General features: G+C 48.3%; 1 protein-coding gene and 1 non-coding gene across 2 annotated transcripts; one reads left to right on the top strand and one right to left on the bottom strand.

Moving 5' to 3' along the window:
- The first annotated feature begins 6,099 nt into the window (after positions 1-6,099).
- On the top strand, positions 6,100-6,172 carry TRNAK-UUU. Its single transcript has one exon. It is a non-coding gene; the product is annotated as a tRNA-Lys (tRNA).
- A 2,318-nt stretch (positions 6,173-8,490) lies between these two features.
- On the bottom strand, positions 8,491-12,804 carry RBBP9 (RB binding protein 9, serine hydrolase). Its single transcript, XM_034764056.1, has 5 exons — positions 12,649-12,804; positions 11,018-11,060; positions 9,921-10,026; positions 9,195-9,280; positions 8,491-8,888 (listed from the first exon to the last, which is right to left on the bottom strand). The coding sequence occupies exons 1-5, from the start codon at positions 12,763-12,765 to the stop codon at positions 8,662-8,664; spliced, it is 579 nt and encodes a 192-aa protein (XP_034619947.1). The 5' UTR covers positions 12,766-12,804; the 3' UTR covers positions 8,491-8,661.
- Positions 12,805-20,147: the final 7,343 nt, after the last annotated feature.

Raw genomic sequence — 20,147 nt, 5'->3', positions numbered from 1 at the left:
GTTTACCATGGATTAATGTAAAATCACGCCCTCCAGAAATGTACACAGATCCTTTAGCAAAGGCTTCTATGTGGGATTGGGATAGAACTAGAAATAAGCTGAGCTCTTTTCCTTCGCCAATGACGCCCATTGCAAATGATCCAGCTCTTCATCCAAATCACGAACCAAAGATTGGGAGACCCATGGAATACTCACAATTGGCCGGCTATTCAGTAGAGAAACTTTCCTAACTTCTTATTGTAATTATTGTTTTGTTTCTGATATTTACATAGGGGTGAGGGAGATGGGGGCACAGATAGTGTTCTCATTGATCCTTTCGGTCAAAGGGAGGGGCCCAGGCACAGACATTCACATCCTGGTGGTGAACACATGGTGACCACCCAGATGGTGTTGCCAGGATGACTGGCTTCCTTGACCACAAGATACTGTTCTGAGAAGGACTGCTGAACAAAGATGGAGTCCACCTATCAAGGAAAGGGAAGAGTATCTTTGGATGCAGACCTGCTAATCTAGTGGGGCAGCAGACAAAAGACCACAGGTGAGTCTGTAACATGGAGACCTGGGTGAAGGGTTGGAATCTGGGAGGAACATGGGCAATCAAAGCTGGGACCAAGGAGAGTCCAGAGGGGGAAATCTAATGAACATCTTAAAGGTCTGTATACTAATGCAAGAAGTAAGGGGATTAAACAGGAAGAACTAGAAATACTAGTGAATAATCACAATTATGACATAGTTGGTATCACAGAGATTTGCTGGCATAATTCACATGACTGGAATATTGGTCTAGAAGAGTACAACTTGTTGAGGAAGGACAGGCAGGGGAAAAACAGTATATAAAGATATACAAGGCACTTGCAGTGAGGCGGAGACAGAAGTGGGAGGCAGACCTATTGAAAGTCTCTGGGGCATGATAAAAGGGGGTAAAAAAAAATGTGTGGTATCATTGTAGGGGTCTACTATAGACCACTTAACCAGGAAGGAGAGGTGGATGAGGCTTTTATTAAACTAACAACATCATCCAAAGCACCAGACTTGATGATGGGGGACTTCAACTACCCAGATAGCTGTTGGGAAAATAATACAGCAGGGCACAGATTATCCAATAAGTTCGTTTTTTATTACAGAAGGTGGTGAAAGCGAGTAGGGGAGAGGCTGTTCTAGATTTGATTCCGACAAATAGGGAAGAACTGGTTGAGAATTTGAAAGTGGAAGGCAGCATGGGTGAAAGTGATCATAAAATGATGAGTTCATGATTCTAAGGAGTGGTAGGAGGGAAAACAGCAAAATAAAGACAATGGACTTCAAGAAGGCAGACTTTACAAACTCAGAATTGGTAGGTAAGATCCTGTGGCAAGCAAGTCAATTGCACAAATACAACATGGGAAATGACTACCTAGGAAGGAGTACTGCGGAAAGGGATCTGGAGTGGATCACAAACTAAATATGAGTCAACAGTGTAAAACATTTGCAATAAAAAAAAAAAAATTCATTCTGGGCTTTATTAGGAGGAGTGCAAGCAAGACACAGGAAGCAATTCTTCCACTCTACTCTGCACTGATAAGGCCTCTGCTGGAGAAAACATAACCTAGGAGGAAAGATTGAAAAAACGGTTTGTTTAATCTGGAGAAGAGAAGACTCAGTGTGGGGGTTAGGAGGTGGGGAACATAATCTTCAAATATGTAAAAGGTTGTTATAAAGAGGAGGGTGACAAATTGTTCTCCTTATCCACTGAGGATAGGCAAGAAGTAATGGGCTTAAATTGCACAAAGGACAGTTTAGGTTGGACATTAGGAAAAACTTCCTGTCAGGGTGGTTAAGCACTGGAATAAATTGCCTAGGGAGGTTGTGGCATCTCCATCATTGGAGGTTTTTAAGGATAGGTTGGACAAACACCTGTCAGGGATGGTCTAGATGGTATTTAGCCTTGCTTTAGTGCAGGGGACTGGATTAGATTTGCAACTTTGCAGCAAAACTGCTGTAGTGTCAATGTACATAAATTAATCCCCCTCTCCAAGAGGTGGTAGCTAGCTCGATGGAAGATTTCTTGCACTGACAGATCTGCATCTACCCAGGGGATTAGGTCGATTTAACCACGGTGCCCAGGGTGTGAAACGTTTCCCAGCCCTGAGCAATGTAACAAGGTTGATCTAATTTTTAAGTGTAGATCAGATCACAATTGCAGCACTGCATTTTTTAATCGTAATTTCAAGAGGAGCAAGTTTCCAGGCAGATGAGCTGTGACGTAGTGGAGGGATGTTTGTCTTTTTCAAACTAATTAGCCCTCACCTCAGGGTGTTGAGAGGATAACAGGAATGCTGATTTAGGAAACCAGAGCTACTCTAATCCTTGCTTGAGGATCCATTGTCTATTCAAAGAAAGATCATTAGCATTAAAGTACAAGGGAGAGACTGTCTTCTTTTTGTTCTGTGTTTGTGCAGCGCCTAGCACAATGGGGTCTAGTGAGTAGGGCAATGAAAGGGGAGTCATATGACTTCCAGCTGGTCACTTCTGCTATGTGCGCTTGTGCAAGTTATTTCACCTCTCTGTACCCCTTTGTCTTGTCTACTCAGGTTAACTGTCCAAGCCGAGGTAGATTGTGAATGACCAGTGGGGTCCTGGTCTGAGACTGGGGCTCCTGCAATGAAAGTTTTTTTCAAACTAGAGCTAGAAACTGATTTGCAGGGAAATAACAAGGACCAGAAGCTGAAATTTCAGCATATTCTTGTTACGTGTGCAATATTATGGATGGATGGCCCTGGAAATAAGAGAGAGACCTCCTGGTATGTGAATGTATTTTTGGGAGGCTTAGAGCACATCACCAAGGAAGAACTGGTTTATTAAGCACTTCAAGTTGGCATCTGTCTACCCGTGTCTCTAAACTGCCTAGCACAATGGGGCCCTGATTCTCATGGGAACCCTGGGGTGCTACTAATTTTATTTTACTGTCTCTGAAATCAAACTCCTGCTGGGTGTAGCAAAAATGTGTTTCAGTAAATAAAGAAATGAGGAACAAGCTTTCTATCATTTGGGCCTTTCTGAACTTGGTTTATGTTGCCTCCACTGCCCATCTAATGAGAGACGACAAACTCAAAACAAACATGGTCAGTATTCTTTTTCGGATTCCTTCAGTTTCCTCGGTCTGACGGAAAAGATGGACTCCATTGAGGAAATGCATGTCTGTGCTTGCATTCAGTAGTGGTTTAGAGCAGTGGTTCTCAACCAGGGGTACGTGTACCCCCAGGGGTACGCAGAAGTCTTTCTGGGGGTACATCAACTTATGTAGATATTTGCCTAGTTTTACAACAGGCTAAAGTAAAAAGCACTAGTGAAGTCAGTACAAACTAAAATTTTCATATAATGACTTGTTTATACTGCTCTATATCTTATGCACTGAAATGTAAGTAGAATATTTATATTCCAATTGATTTATAATTATATGGTAAAAATGAGAAACTGAAAAATAGTGTGCCGTGACACTTTTGTATTTTTATGTCTGATTTTTGTAAGCAAATAGTCTTTAAATGAGGTGTAACCTAGGGGTACACAACACAAATCAGGCTCCTGAAAGGGGTACAGTACTCTGGAAAGGTTGAGACTGGTTTAGAGGGAACCACAATTCTGGATTTTGTACTGAAAATGGAATAGCTTATTCATATAAACTTTAGATCTTTAAGTAGCTTTAATAGCACGAGGAGGTCAGACCTGATGATCGCAGCGGTGCCTGCTGTCCTTTAACTCTAGAATCTATGACTGGATTTAAACTTCACCTCCAAAGGAAAAATGTCTGAGCAGACTGTGTTTCTGAATCCTTTATCTAGCCGAGCAAAACCCGTGCTGATTGTAGAGCAGTTAGAAGAGTCACGCTTTAAGCAGAAAGCTGGTCTAAACCTTAACTATAGTAGACCTGGATGTTCACTATCATTCAAACCCTTCAAGAGACAGAAGCTCAAACATTAGAAATTCATTGGCCAGGAGGGCCTATAAAAGCAGGCTGGAGATCTGAAACTAACAGTCCAAATGCAAGCTGCTGATAGTCGCACCCAAATACTGTTCTCATCTGGGAAACCAGACACAAGATCTGCTTTAATTCCTGGTAGAAAAAATTAACTCCAGTAGCCAGGTTGTGCAGCATATACTGCTAGCACAGAGCTAACAGGTGCTCTTTAACAGTGCCACCCTTCCATAGAAAAGTCCAAAGGTTACAGACTGTATCAGTAATGATATACCAGGATTTTTGATAGAGAAACCACTTTCCCTGTGACTCACAGGCGTTTTTCATTCAGTTACATTTGACTGGAAATAGTCAAGGGCTAGTTAGGTTTATCTGCTGCTCCCACAGCACCATCTGCTGCCTGCTGTGGGTAGTCCTGCATTTGTATCCAATGTCTTCCCTTTGGAGAATAGGGTGGGTCTTCAGAGTCCAGTCTTAAGAAGATTATTAATTTTACTGAAGCTGTAGCCTTCAAAATGATTTTTTTTAAAAAAAAACGTCTTTTCCCCCTTTTCTACTGCAAGGTCTATTTCCATCCATTTCATTACCAGTGGGAGCAGGGGTTTGGCACAGCCGTGACTTCTGCAGCACAAGCAAAGATAAGCCACATTTGAAGAAGCTGCTCCCTGGCAATTCGGGCTGCCTTAGGCCAGAACCTGCATAAGGCCAGGGTGTTGAAATGACTGTGATGTGCTGGACCAATCTGCAAATCAAATGATTGACACGGCGGAATCTGCACTGGGCGTCTCCTTTAGGACAGTGAGACAGAGCTCGGTCTAATGAACAGTGCTTCTGCAGAGGGCTCGTTCCCACTGCAGCCACGTAGCCTTGTTATTTCTGCTTGACACAAGGCGCACGCGCAGTAGAATGGCGGAGAGATGCCTCAACGGGTGCTAGATCAATAAAACCCTCTGTTGTGCTGAGCACTCCCCTGAGCTGAAATTTTAAAGTGGGTGAAAAGCGGCAAGCAAGTCAGTGTGACCAGCTGGATAGCTGCGATGTTAAGATCCTCGTTGGAAGGACACCCAGAAGGGAGACAAAGAAATGTGATGCAAAGGGAGTTTGAACTAAAAGAACCACTGACTATGGCAGCTCGTGAGGCTACCCAAGCGTGCTAACGGGCAAATCGTTGCAAAAGTTTGTACGTGGACCATCAAAAATGTGCTTTGATTGGGTCATTTAGATGAGTCCAGCTTCCTAACCCTTCTGGGCATGTCAGCCTCACAGGGGCCATTCTCTTCACTGTGGTCATCACTACGGCCACCCATGCTGGGACCTGGAGCTTTACCGGTAGCCTTTCTTGCTGACCCTGAAATGGATATTATGATGGGCTCAGACAAGGAAAGGCAAGCCTATGACATCACCAGCGCCATGGTGATGCCCTGTACAAAGGTTCTTGTCACCCCCTCCCAGCATGACAGTTTGCAGCCTCTGTCTTATTCCTTCTTCCCCCATCTTGTCTTTTTGCCAGCACAGCTCTAACCTTGCAAGGCTTCAGGGCCAATTCTCCAAGCAAAAAGCTGTCCTGGGCGGCCCAATCTCAGTGAAAAAGAGTTGTCTCCCCCAGATTGGCCAGAGGAAATTCAACGTAGATCAGCCAAACATTTCTCAGAGCAGAGGAGTAAAGCCAGATCCTGGGGTGTCTGACAGAGTCTTGGGCCATGTACTTTGTTTGTAGCTTTCCAGCAACTGAACTGCCACCCAGACAGGAGACAAAGCAGTGTTTACTGCACTTTTTATCCCTCCCCTGTTAATTCTATGTACTGCACAGCAGGACCCCATTATTGTGCTAGGCACTGTACAAACACAGAACAAAAGGACGGCCCTGGCCTTAAAGGATATGTCTACATAGCAATTGAACACCCGCAGCTGGCCAGGGTCAAGACATCAGGGCTCACACGAGCTCTGGGACCCTGTGAGGGGGTGGTCAGAGAACCTGGGCCCAAAGTCTACCGAGCAATTTTTAGTCCTGCAGCCCGAGCCCCACAAATCCAAGTCAGCTGACTGTGGGTCTTTTACTGCAGTGTAGACGTACCCCAAAAGCTTACGCTCTCCGTAACCATGTGTGTTTGTCCTGTTTTGAGAGGAGACAGCATGACACTTTGTGAGCCTGGCTAGCTCAGGTGGTAGAGCATCAGACTTTTAATCTGAGGGTCCAGGGTTCAAGTCCCTGGTCAGGTGTAGGGATGATCATTTTCCCCTGTGGTATCCCCAAGAACTTCAAGAGGCAGCTCTTCTGTACCCTCCTTGACATTATTTAGGGGAGAGGAATAGCTCAGTGGTTTGAGTATTGGCCTGCTAAACCCAGGGTTGTGAGTTCAATCCTTGAGGGGGCCATTTAGGGTTCTGGGGCAAAAATCTGCCTGGGGATTGGTCCTGCTTTGAGCAGGGGGTTGGACTAGATCACATCCTGAGGTCCCTTCCAACCCGGATATTCTATGAACTGCAGGGCCTGAGAGCTAACACCTCAAAATGATACTTCCTCACCAAGGACAATTGGCAGCCTCTGAGAAACTGTCAAGCAACGGTTATTCTCTTTGAAAAACTTCAGACTCTAAAGTTTAGAGGATGCTTGGGCCTGTGTGCAGGCAGGCGTGTACACACACACCCACCCACACATATCGAACAGGGAATTATACACAGTGATACACAAGTTCATTTGATCATTTTTATGTAAATTGTTTAATGTATTTTTTTTCTTTTAAAGCATTTAATAAAAGTGTGCATTATCCTGTATGCAGCAAGACAAACCGCCTCCCTGGCGACAACACCCCAAACCCACATCCTGATTAATGTTGTGGAGCTGGAAGAGTAGTAAATGGGTAACTGGAATGAATGCCCTCACAACGCTAACTGATCTTCCCAGAACACCAGCAGAGGGATGTACTTCTCTCATGCAAGAGCGATCTTTTATTGTTGCACTATGACAGGTTTGCATAACAAAGAGAAAAGGAAACTATTTTAAGTACAAAGCAATAGTTGAGGTTTTTAATCCCACACCCTTTTTCTTGCCCGGCCTGTGATTTTTCCTTCCCGAAATATCCATGCCTTTGCTACAGTTTTAATTACCAACATTAGTTGTGTCTGGTCTGGAGTAATAGCTCTGGTGTAACTTCATTGACTTTAATGGAGTGGCAGCTGCTTAGTTACATTGCCAATTTTCAGACCAACCCGTCAATATTTTATTGGAAACAATAATATTAAAGGACAGCCTGGCAGCACTACTGCAGAAGATGTCCCTTTAAAGCACACCAGCACAGGGGGTTAGGGCAGTGGTCTCCAAAGTAGGGTGCGCACACCCCAGGGGCTGCACAAGAGGATACTTGGGGGTGCACGGCAGGAGGAGCGTTTTTTTTTTTCCCCCTCTTCGTCCGAGTGGTTTTTTTTTTTTGTTTTTTGTTTTTTGTTTTTGTGCTTCGGCAAAAATGGTAGAGCCGGTGTAGCAAGGGGTGCGGGCTCAAAAATTTTTTACTGATAGGGGTGCGCGATCAAAAAGTTTGGAGACCACTGTGTTAGGGGATGAGGTTCTTTGGACTGTGTTCCACCAGAGGGCCCTTCTGACCTTAAAATCTGTGGCTCTAAATCCATGTTTTGAGCCACAGGTATTGGAATAGACCCATATAACAGCCTAAACTCCTTAAAAGAAATGATATGTATTTTATGTAACAAAAGCCGTGTTATTGTGAGATTGCAAAGGCTTTGACTTTTTTAAAGTATCAAAAATTATCATCACCCTTGAAACCATGAATCTAATCAACGCAAAAAGACAGGGCAAAAGAATGGGCATGTCCCAGAAGCTGCAGAGCAAAACTGAACCAGGAAAGAGAACGCATGGAAGTATAGTCACTACGCTATAGGAAGTCCTGACCCAAAGACCCTTGGCGTTAATGGAAAGACGCCTATTGACTTCAATGGCTATTGGCTCTGGTCCTTGAAGCAGAGTGAGGACTTCCCAAACAGTGCCCGTCCAGCTCTTGGATTAGCTGTTCTCTTTCCGATTTCATTTTCTTCCCACTGTATTCCCTTCCACATTCCATCCATCTGTAAACTTTACATGAACAGTCAATTCTTTCTGAATTCCCAGGCAGCGTGGGGGCTGAGCCAGCTCCCAGAGAACAGGCAAGCTGCTGATTCAAGGTTTGCTCACATGGTACATGGTCTTAATCGTGCTTTGCGACCGCGTGCTCTAGATCAGAACTGAGTCGCGGCATGTCAGGCACTGGGTCGCTCTAGTTAAAAGTCCCGCAAAGCCACTTGCGCAAATCTGCCTAGGAGCTGGACCTGCTGCTGCCTTTGCACCTCGGCTGCGTGGCTGCCTGGGAGCCGCCTCAGGTAAGTCCATGCCCCAACCCCGTGCCCCAATCGCCTGCCCCAGCCCTGAGCCACCCAGAACCCCTTCCTACACCCCTAAACCCCTCAGCCCTGCCCCACCCCAGAGCCTGCACCCCCAGTCCAGAGCCTTGACCCCCTCCTGCACCCCTGCCCCAACCCTGAGCCCCTCCCCCAGCTCCATTGGGTCACGGGCACCAACAATTTTCTTCAACTGGATCCCCAGAAAAAAAGTTTGAAAGCCGCTGCTCTAGATCTTTGCTGTGGAATTGCTCAGTAGGAAATACAGCCTGCACCTCCTGCCCCCAAGGTAAGGAAATACAAAATGAACAGGCCCTGCTTTAAGCAGCCCTGTTGAGTATTTCCTGGATCACGCTGATTAGCTCATTGAATTCACTGCTCTGAAAGTGGCCCCTGTCTGTGAACTTGTATAGCTCTGCGTTGAGCTCATTGGCCACTGCCTGCTGCTCGCTCCAGGGAAGGAAAGGATCATCTGTGGAAGCAAACTGCACAATGCGATGACAATTAGCCTTGATCTTCTCCCATTGCCAAGGTCGGTTAAAGTATCCTGAAGGGCACAAAAACAATCATCATGGAACAGAATCTAATCTCTCTGTAGTATCTTCAATGTCCTGTTTACTTCCTTGTACATTTCCAATGCAAACAAGTTTCTTCTTGGGACCAGATGCCAACTGGGAGCAATCACGGATTTAAAAGATTTCTGACTTCCCAGTGTCAAGCAATCAGTCTCAGGTTTGGCAGCAGATGTATTTGAAAGGCCAGGACTCTCCTTTCAAATGATTAGTGAATGTCACGCTAGTAATTTAACTGGTTCAAGAGAAGGCCACACATAGATCAAATGAGAGGAACTTACCGCTCTCTCTTTCAGTCTCATCTCCCAAGTCGGAAACGTAAGCAGACACTAAAATAATTGCATACACCTTGTGAGTTTCTGCATACCTGAGGGGAAAAAGGGAGCCAGGTGATTAATCCGGCTGTACATCATTCTGGTACACAAGACACAGTTTCTGTCATTTTACGCAGTTTGCCAAGTGCTCACAAACACCTTTGGGAGATGGTTTTTACCTTCTAAGCTATCAGTTAAGAACATAAATAAAATCCAGATTGTTTTTACATTTAAAGGAGAGCGAGAAGCAGCTAAGACAGTAACTGATTGAATCTGACGGCAGGGCTTCACAACATCTTTTCAGCAAAGCTGGGGTGATGTTCATGTAAAAGATTTGGACAGGTTACAGCTACAGGCAAGTCATCCAAGGATTTTCAGATGGATCGTGTAATGCCATAGCAGCCAAACTATTACATTCGATTTAGTTGGGCGGGGGGGTTTATCGTGGCATTCTGTCCCCATTGTTACATGTCCAGTTCTTCAATGACTGATAAGCCGTGCAATACAGAGCCAATCCTGAATCCCTGACGCATGGTTCTAATCCCATTAAAAGGATTCTACTCACACTGATGCCGGGGGGGTAGTTTTGCCAGTGAGCTCAAGTCAAGCAGAACTGGGATCATTAGCTTTAATGGGCCTGATCACATTAGAGTGTGAAACATGAAGCTCTGTGCAATGTCCCCTGTACTGTACCTCATGGCAGCAGCGGCACCAGAACTGTGGCCAATAACGATCGTCTGCTCATCGCAATGGAGTTCCGATTCCATGAACGGCAGCCAGATTCTCTCTCGAGCTGTAACTGATTTTTAGAGAAATGATTCAATTGCTTTGTGTTTCCTGATTTGGCAAAGAATGAGCTCTTCCCCGCCTCACCACCCCGGCTGGCATGCTCTGTGTGCGTCTCTTTCAGGATTTTCTCTCTATTTAATTCTCAGTGTATTTAGTGCTTGTGAAAGGGGTTAGGTTAGCAGCCCTGGAGACCAAAGGCCTCTGTTTATCCCCAGTATGCGTCAAGTGTCCACTGCAGCTGTGCAAATTCCAACCATGCTACCCCACCAAAGTGCTTCCACATGGAGCTGCCAGGTGTAAGGTCAGTGAGTGGTTTAACCTCCAAGGCTCAGTCTTTGGCCTCCTGGCTGAGACTGCCAACAAAGAGACCAGTCCTGATGATGGTGGCGGCGTTGTGGACACCAGTCTGCTGGAAACCCGGCTGAGACAGAGACTATTTGTCTAGTCTAGAACGACTGGCAGAAATAGCCCTCTGGAACGTCAGCCTTCAGGAACACTTCCCCACCGAGCTCTCCAGCTCATTCGGGACCCTGTGGAATCTCTGGGGCTTGCAGGACTTAACCAAGCAGGTACTGTCTGGGCATGAGCAATGTTTTGAATCACAGTATGTGCCCGAGCATTCAGATGAGCATCCCAAGCCCTCTTCCCATTAAAGCATTTGAGTAGGCTATGGACCTCCTTGTGGGCTGGGGGCGCAGCAACTCCCCAAGCATGAAGATAGCCACGGAGATAGTGCAGGCTCATATTCATTTTCTGGAAACACAGCTGTACCTCGATATAACGCTGTCCTCGGGAGCCAAAAAATCTTACTGCGTTATAGGTGAAACCGCATTAAATCGAACTTGGTTTGATCCGCCGGAGTGTGCAGCCCCGCCCCCCCGGAGTGCTGCTTTACCGCGTTATATCCGAATTCGTGTTATATCGGGCCACGTTATATCGGGATAGAGGTGTCTTGCGCATGGGATAAGGCAAAATAAGGGGACAAGAAAAAACAGACTTACTTGGGTCAGGCATATTTCGAAGTATACACTGGAAACCAGGTACCTGTGCGGAGAAGACCAATGATCGCACTGTCAAAGGCTGCGCAGTCCCTTAGCAAGCAAAGTTAGCCAACCATTGCATTGCTCGCTTTCCTCCAATGGGTCTTCAGGATTATAAAGATGGGCCTTGCTAGAGCGTGTCAGGTTGAAAGGTTAAACACTTGGGGTACACTGGGGAACATGGAGAAGAGTGAGCAGCTGGTATTTACCTAATGTAAAGCACTGTACACACTGCGAATTATTATACCCTGGGTGGAGAGAGATTGCTGATTCTACAAATATTCCTCATTTGAATTACAAGCATTCTCTCTCTCTTTTGGGGTTCTCCCTGGGGTGACCAATCACTGCACTCTTGTGCTTGCATCTCACTAAGAGCGATCCCTTATTTCTGTGCTAACTTTCTCCTCTGTATGAGGTCAAGTGGCTGAACTTCATAACAGAAATACCCGAGTGGAATTACAGGGAACCAGGTGAGAGTCCCTAGAGGGGCAATAAAACATCATATACTGCATCCTTCATGCATCATTCAAATCAGCATGCTAGATCTTCCCCCAAAAGGTAGCTCTGAACAAGCCTGGGGGGGAGGGGAGGGATGTTATATGACAAAGACAAGAATCACAGAAAAAGTCGCTTACTTCTAATGCTGAACAAGGAAGTTTATTAGAGTAAGAAAAACAATATGATCTCTCTCTCTCTCTCTCTGCTTCACTGCAGATGTTCTGCTTAGACCTGAGGTTCTCAAACTGTGGTCCGTGGACCACCAGTGGTCGTCGAGCTCCATTCAGGTGGTCCGTGGATAGTTTCCTCTAAGGTGCACGCCTAGGCGGCCGCACATGAGAGAATGAAGGGCCACCCACCTAATTAGTGGAGCCCCACAGGCGTAGCTCCACTAATTAGGTGCCTGGACCTTGGAGAAGATGCACATGTAAGGTGAGGTGGTGGGGTTGGGGGGTGGGAATAGGTGGGAGGGGGCAGTGGGGCGAGAAGGGGGGGGGGGGGGAATTTGGGACGTGCAGGGCTGCAGCGGCCAGAGAAAGAACGGACTTTCCCCAGTTCTAGGGCTGCGGCTGCTGGAGAGAGACCCACCTCCTTCCCAGCCCCAGCTTGGGGGCTGCTACAGCAGGGGAGAGAGGGCACATCCATCACATTAGAAAGGTAAGACTACTGATATTAAAATATGCGTTGTGTGCTTTTATTTGTAGAACAAAAAAGTTAATTATTATTAAGGTTTTTTTATATAGCACTTTTATGCAAAGTGCTTTACAATAGTTAGCTAACGGTACAAACAGCATTTGGAAAGATCATTAAGTGGTCCACCAAGACCCTCAGCAATTTTAAAGTGGTCCACGAAGAAAAGTTAGACCCTTCCCCAGGCCGAGACCCTTCCCCAGTCCCCCTCCTGCTTGCCAGCTGTGGATTTAAAGAAAGGGAACCTATATGCTAAACCTCACAAAAGAGAAGCAGAGACTGGGGCACACAGTTTGACTAGGAAAAGAAGCCAGGTGGCTGATCCAGGGCATTCCAAACACCTGGTGGGGCGGAAAGTAAATAAATACAGTCAGATCAAACCTTTTGTCATCACCATGTCTCACCTCCTCTAGTGTTTCCCACACCCATCTGTACCAGTTGGATTTCTCTATATCGCCTGACCCGTTCCCAGGCACTATTACAGCCCTAGTGGGACGAAGCTGCGGCCGCACCTGGAACATGCCGCAACACTGCAGCAGGAGGAGCGGAAACACTGTTTCAAGCCAAGAAGAGGGGATGATGGGAAATGGAGGCAGAAAGGAGGCATCTTGGGAGTCGTAGTTTTCTTGGTAGAAAATTATTCGCAGTGTGCTCGTTGCTGTCATTTGTTCCTCTCTGAAATGAGCTAATTTAGAAGCCCCAAAGAACAAGTGCACAGACAAAAGCAACACATAAAAGACCTGAAAATCACAATGGAAGCTAGTGCCTTACCTGCTACTTGGCAATTTTGTTTGCAGTGTTGTGGTCATGTTGGTCCCACTCCCAGGAAATGAGAGAGACAAGGTGAGTGAGGTAACACCTTTTACTGGAACAACTTCTGTTGGCGAGCGAGACACAAACTTTCAAGCTACACAGAGTTCTTCTTCTTGTTAATTTTGTGATTTCCATCTTTTTGTTGGATGTTTGTACAGGGCCTGGAACAATGGGGCCACGATTGTGGGTCCACAGATATTAATGCAGGGGTCGGCAACCTTTCGGAAGTGGTGTGCCGAGTCTTCATTTATTTACTCTGATTTAAGGTTTCATGCAGGGCCGGCTCTAGGTTTTTTGCTGCCCCAAGCAAAAAAATGTTTGGCTGCCCCCCGTCCCAGCCCTGGGCTCCTTGCCGCACCCCCCTGCCGCCCCAGCCCTGGGCTCTCCCCCACCACCCGCATCCCCCTGCCGCTCCAGCCCTGGGCTCTCCCACACACACACCCTGCTGCCCCAGCTCTGGGTTTCCCCTACCGCCACACACACACACACACCTCCTGCCGCCCCAGCCCTGGGCTCACCCCCACCACCTGCACCATTCTTCCGCCGCAGCCCTGGGTCACTGGTAACTCGCTCCCATGGCAGGTCATTCAGCAGGAATTTTAGATGTGTACAGAACACAGACAGGATTGGTTCCCATATGGTTACAGAACTGCAATGAAGTGGAACAATTTTCAGCTTGTGTGATTGGAGGATATCTGGATGCATATTATAAGACTGTCCTACATAAATGAGGAAAAGTTGAGGTGCCTTTATTATTCTTTTCTTCCACTCTTTCTTTCTATGGGGAATTTGCCAATGCAATATCACTGTCTTCCTTTTAAACAAACAAACAAAGAAAAGGCAATGGCTGTTGAAAATAGCAATTCCAGTCCTAATAACCACTGAGAAGCATTTCTTGCTCAATTTTATCCTACTTTTTCTACAGCAAGTTACAGTGGATCCGTATATTTGATTTGGGAGAAATGAAGTAACAGCTGCCCAAACTGAGCTTGAGCACTCCTGAATTTTGAGGTGTTCAAATCTGGAAGGCAGGTGCTGGGGGAGGGAGGGGAGCCTGTGGCTCCACAGGGGAGCACGGCAGCATGTATGCAGCAGCGTGTCTGGCGCTGCACGAAGCCAGACACGCTGGTCTGAGTGGCACGGTAAGGTGGCTTGGGGGGTTGGAGAAGGGGTAGCGGGTTCCGGGGGGGGGCAGTAAAGGGACAGGGAGCAGGGGGGGTTGGATAGGGCAGAGGTTTGGGGGGGGCAGTCAGGGACAGGGAGAAGGGGGGGTTAGATGGGTCAGGGGTTTGGGGGGGGCAGTTAGGGGACAGGCAGCAGTTGGATAGGCATGGGAGTCCCAGGGGTTTGTCAGGGGACAGGTAGGGGGTGGGGTCCTAAAGGGGAAGTTGGGGGGGGGTCTCAGGAAGGGGGAAGTTGGGTACCAGGACCAGTGGGGCTTAGATAGGGGGTGGAGTCCCGGGAGGGGGTGATCAGGAGACAGGGAGCAGGGGGGTTGGATGGGTTGGGGTTTCTGTGGGGAGCAGTCAGAGGGGGTGGATGGTGGCAGGGTAGGGCTACCCTCCCTCCCTGTGGAGTGTCCTATTTTTTGAATGTTAAAATATGGAATCCCTACTCACAGCGCAGCTCTCCATTCACAGCAGGCTACAGCATGAGGTCTCAGCTTCCTCACACCCTCATCCTCTTTCCTGTTGGTAGTGGCCAAGGGAATGCTGGGAAATGTAGTTCTTTCCCTGCTCCAGGGCTGGCTCTATAGGCAGAGAGCTAACCAACGAACTACAGCTCCCAGGGGCCCCTGTTGGTTCTCAGCTCCCAGGCTGGATCCCTGCCGCCCCTGCAAATGGGCTGCCCCAAGCACGGGCTTGCTTTGCTGGTGCCTAGAGCCGCCCCTGGGCACAGCTGGCTCTGTTGATCAGTGACCCAGCCCAGGACATCAGCCGGCAGGGCAGGGCGGGGTTTACCAGCTCTACCAGCTGCTGCTGCACCAGAGGGGTAAGGAACCCAGCTGGGAAATGGCACCCGATAGAAGAGTGAGACTGGGACCCCAGCCAATTTCTCTCAGACTGACCCCGGCTGGAGGATGAGTCTCTGTCTGTCTCTTTCTCTGTTCTACACCCCTCCCCTACTATTCTGTTGGGCCAGGCATGCAGCGAGGACTCTGCCCACTGTGCAGCCACAAATGGGATTGGAAGGACACAAGCACTGCTACCAGAATGACAAATGTGTGTGTGTGTCTCTCTTTCCCAGGGCTGAGCATCCATGAGGCCGAAGACCTGTGGTGCTGGGACTGGCACCAGGACAGCAGGCTCCTGGGCTACAGGAACACAGCCAGGGTGGGGGAGGCAAGGACACTCTGCCAGGGCATGAGACAGCTCAGGGAGTGGGGGTGGCTGGGTCCCCTGCAGTGGCTGCCTCCTGGGGCCACTAGATGGAGATACCGTTCTAGCCCCAGGAGTTGGAGCCTGACTCTGGGCAATCTCCTAATGCCTCACATCCTGTTGGTTTTAGGTCTTGGAAAGTTCTTCTCGGAAGTGCAGAGAAGATTCTTCCTTCCTACGGCAGTGCTGGCCATCCACAACCTCCTGCTACATGTCAGCCAGGCTGGGCTGGTCCTGGCCTACTCCGTCCTGGGGGAAGCCCAGCAGCTGATGGGTGACAAGGTAAGCAGCTGTGTTAGACTCAGGAGATTGGGGCGGGACCATGTCTCATTCCCATCCTATCGCCATTCGCTGGCCTGGCAGCAAGGAACCTGGTGGGAATGAGAACGAGAGCAGGTGATACTGGGAAAGGAGTTGAATTCACCTCCATGAGCAGGAGGAAACCAGCTTGTCCCCAGAGCAGCTCCAACACAGCTCTTTAGCAAGGCTAATTAATGACAAGCATTACCTCATCACGGACTTCTGTTCCTAGGGAACGGTGCTTTCGCTCTCGGGAAGAGCAGACGAGTCCCCTAAGTGCCATATGTGAGCCTCTCCTGTCCCAGAGGGCCTCACCCAGTTACAAGTGGCCTAGTGTCCATGTCACCTGAGCCACCACCTAGAGAGAACGGGAGGATTCAGTCAGCAGGGGCTGCTGATCTGCCCCATTCACCAGGGCTGCCATCCTGTGGCTTCAGCATTAGTGTCTGGGATGACTTGGGGTAAGATCTCGACCTCCCCGCAACCCACTTCCGTGCTGCCAGAATCCCTCCTGACCCCCTTGCTAGAGATCCCTCCCTGCCCAACCTGTATGTGGGAGGGATGAGAGGGTTCTGAGAACTTGAGCTGTGGTTTGGAGGTGGAACAGCTGTCAAAGACACTGAGGGGGAGGTGGCAGGAGCTCACCCTACAAAGAAGGGGGTTGCCACTGGAGGTTACTAGAAAGGTCAAGAAGACTCCATTCTGGGGGTCAAGAGGTGAATCCATCCCTCAGTGGTGGGTAGGTGCTGGGTGGAAATGCTGGTGGTTCCAGGTGCTCTTAATTCCCCGATTCCTCGGGGTGTTTGAGTCTCTGACAGGTTCTCGTTCCCTTGCAGCAGGAGGACGTCATGGCCAAAGTGATGCACCAGCTCCGCATCATCCGGCACTTGCGCCAGTGCCTGAGGCACTGCAGGGGCTGTGCCTCTGAGGTCACCAGCAACTCCCGCTCCCTGCTGTAGGTACTGCTCTGGCTCACTGTAAATGGGGAGCTAGTGGAAGGGGAAATGGAGCCCCCTGACACTCACTGAAAGGGAAAGTGGTGGATTCTCCATCTCTTGATGTTATTTAATGAACAGTAGATGCCTTTCTGGAATGTGTGTGCCCAAAAAGTAACTGTTGTGCTATACAGGAAGCCTCTGACATGCAGGGGGTTAGATTAGATGCTCTAAAGGTCTCTTCTGGCCATAAAGTCTACTAATTTTGGAAAAACTGAGTGTAGCATTGGGAGCAGCCTCTGATGTTTTCCTGTCTGGACGGCTTGCTTCCTAGAATGAACACGCATTGAGTGGGGTGATCCACAGAGAGTAGCTCACACCTTCAAAGTGTCAGGCCAGCAGCAGGACATTAACACTTCAGGGGATGGGTGGGTGTGGCAGTGACATCACAAAGGCCTTTTGCAGGACCTCAGCCTATTGGTCAAAGGTGGTGGGGAGGTGGTGACCTCACAGAGAGATGCTGACATGAGCCAGGCAGGATAGGGGCGCAAGGCCAGGGAAACCTCAGTGACCCCTGTTGTTTTGCTTCAGCAAGTCTCCTTCTCGAGGTCTCTCTTTGAGGACTGAGAGAGTATTAGGGTTCACGTACGTGAGTGCGAGGAGGAGCCTCTTTTGAGTTTTCTCCTTTCCTTTTACTGATTTTACTGGAAAACAGACGTCCCTGTTCAGAAGGTAAGTGTCTCCGAGAGGTTTGGAACCTGTTCAGTCTGATCCACCTGGTGCCAGCTGAATTCTAGGCATGGAAAACACTAGTTTAAGGTGGCAGAATTTTATAGCCCACCTGGGATTTTGTCCCATGGAATCACTGGGGACATTAGGGTTTATCCTTTTACCTTTTTCTCCGTCCCTCCTTCCTTTCTCTTCATCTCTTACTTCTTTTGTCCTTTCTCCTGTTCCCCTCCCACCACCAGGAGTGGTGTGTGTATGTGTTGCGGGGTGCTCTTCACCTCCCCTTGTGGGAAGTTCATCCAAAACTGTGTGGTTGAAAGAGTGCTTGGACTCCACTGACACTAGATGCTGCCATTCTGTGACTTAGCATTAGTGCCTGGGATGACTTGGGGCAAGATCTCAACCTCCCCGCAACCCACTTCACTGCTGCCAGAATCCCTCCTCCCCACCCTGCTAGAGCCCCCTCCCTGCCCAACCTAGATGGGGGTGGAGGAAATGGTTCTGGTAACTCGATCTGTGTTTTGGAGGTGGAACAGCTGTCAAGGGCACTGAAGGGGAGGTAGCAGGAGCTCACCCTACAAAGAGTGGGGTTGGCACTGGAGGTTACTAGAAAGGACAACAAGACTCCATTCTGGGGGTCAGGAGGTGAATCCATCCCTCTGAGGTGGGCAGGTGCTGGGTGGAAATGCTGTTGGTTCCAGGTGCCCTGAATTCCCCCGATTCCTCGGGGTGTTTGAGTCTCTGACAGGTTCTCGTTCCCTTGCAGCAGGAGGACATCACGGTCAAAGTGATGCACCAGCTCCGCATCATCCGGCACTTGCACCAGGTGCCTGAGACACTGCAGGGGCTGTGCCTCTGAGGCCATCAGCAACTCCTGCTCCCTGCTGCAGGTACTGCTCTGGCTCACTGTAAATGGGGAGCTAGTGGAAGGGGAAATGGAGTCCCCTGGCACTCACTAAAAGGGAAAGTGGTGGATTCTCCATCTCTTGATGTCATTGGATGAAGACTAGATGCCTTTCTGGAATGTGTGTGCCCAAAAACTAACTGGTGTGCTATACAGGAAGCCTATGATATGCAGGGGGTTAGATTAGATGCTCTAAAGGTCTCTTCTGGCCATAAAGTCTACTAGTTTTGGAAGAACTGAGTGTAGCATTGGGAGCAGCCTCTGATGTTTTTCTTTCTAGCCGTCTTGCTTCCTAGAATGAACACTCATTGAATGGGGTTGTTGGCGTCACTAGGCATAGCTACCAGGTAACTCGTGGGAGTGGAAGGCCATAAGTGTCGATGAAACCCTCCTGCTCTGGGTCTAAGTGAGCCACAGTAACTACATCTTGTGAACTTTAACCTACCTACATGCTAATCAGCCTAGAAGCAGAATATGTTAGCCACAAGAAGAAAATCAAGGGAAGTGTGGGCCCCTTACTGAATGAGGGAGGCAACCTAGTGACCGAGGATGTGGAAAAAGCTAATGTACTCAATGATTTTTTTTGCCTCTGTCTTCACGAATAAGGTCAGCTCCCAGATTGCTGCACTGGGTAGCACAATATGGGGAGAAGGTGACCAGTCCTCTGTGGAGAAAGAAGTGGTTCGGGACTATTTAGAAAAACTGGACGTGCACAAGTCCATTGGGCCGGATGCGCTGCATCCGAGGGTGCTAAAGGAGTTGGTGGATGAGATTGCAGAGCAATTAGCCATTATTTTTGAAAACTCATGGCGATCGGGGGAGGTCTCAGATGACTGGAAAAAGGCTAATGTAGTGCCCATCTTTAAAAAAGGGAAGAAGGAGGATCTGGGGAACAACAGGCCAGTCAGCCTCACCTCAGTCCCTGGAAAAATCATGGAGCAGGTCCTCAAGGAATCAATTATGAAACATTTAGAGGAGAGGAAAGTGATCAGGAACAGTCAGCATGGATTCACCAAGGGGAAGTCGTGCCTGACTAACCTAATTGCCTTCTGTGATGAGATAACTGGCTCTGTGGATGAGGGGAAAGCAGTGAATGTGTTATTCCTTGACTTTAGCAAAGCTTTTGATACGGTCTCCCACAGTATTCTTGCCGCCAAGTTAAAGAAGTATGGGCTGGATGAATGGACTGTAAGGTGGATAGAAAGCTGGCTAGATCGTCGGGCTCAACAGGTAGTGATCAATGGCTCCATGTCTAGTTGGCAGCCTGTTTCAAGCGGAGTGCCCCAAGAGTGGGTCCTGGGGCCGGTTTTGTTTAATATCTTTATTAATGATCTGGAGGATGGTGTGGACTGCACTCTCAGCAAGTTTGCAGATGACACTAAACTAGGAGGCGTAGTAGATACACTAGAGGGTAGGGATCGGATACAGAGGGACCTAGACAAATTAGAGGATTGGGCCAAAAAAAACCTGATGAGGTTCAACAAGGACAAGTGCAGAGTCCTGCACTTAGGACGGAAGAATCCCATGCACTGCTACAGACTAGGGACCGAATGGCTAGGTAGCATTTATGCAGAAAAGGACCTAGGGGTCACAGTGGACGAGAAACTGGATATGAGTCAACAGTGTGCTCTTGTTGCCAAGAAGGCTAACGGCATTTTGGGCTGTATAAGTAGGGGCATTGCCAGCAGATCGAGGAACATGATCGTTCCCCTTTATTCGACATTGGTGAGGCCTCATCTAGAATACTGTGTCCAGTTTTGGGCCCCACACTACAAGAAGGATGTGGAAAAATTGGAAAGAATCCAGCGGAGGGCAACAAAAATGATTAGGGGTCTGGAGCACAT

This window comes from Trachemys scripta, chromosome 3 (genome assembly GCF_013100865.1).
Source record: "Trachemys scripta elegans isolate TJP31775 chromosome 3, CAS_Tse_1.0, whole genome shotgun sequence".
Lineage (NCBI taxonomy): Eukaryota > Metazoa > Chordata > Testudines > Emydidae > Trachemys > Trachemys scripta.
The sequence above is the reverse complement of the archived record's forward strand: the minus strand, read 5'-3'. Positions and strand labels throughout refer to the sequence as shown.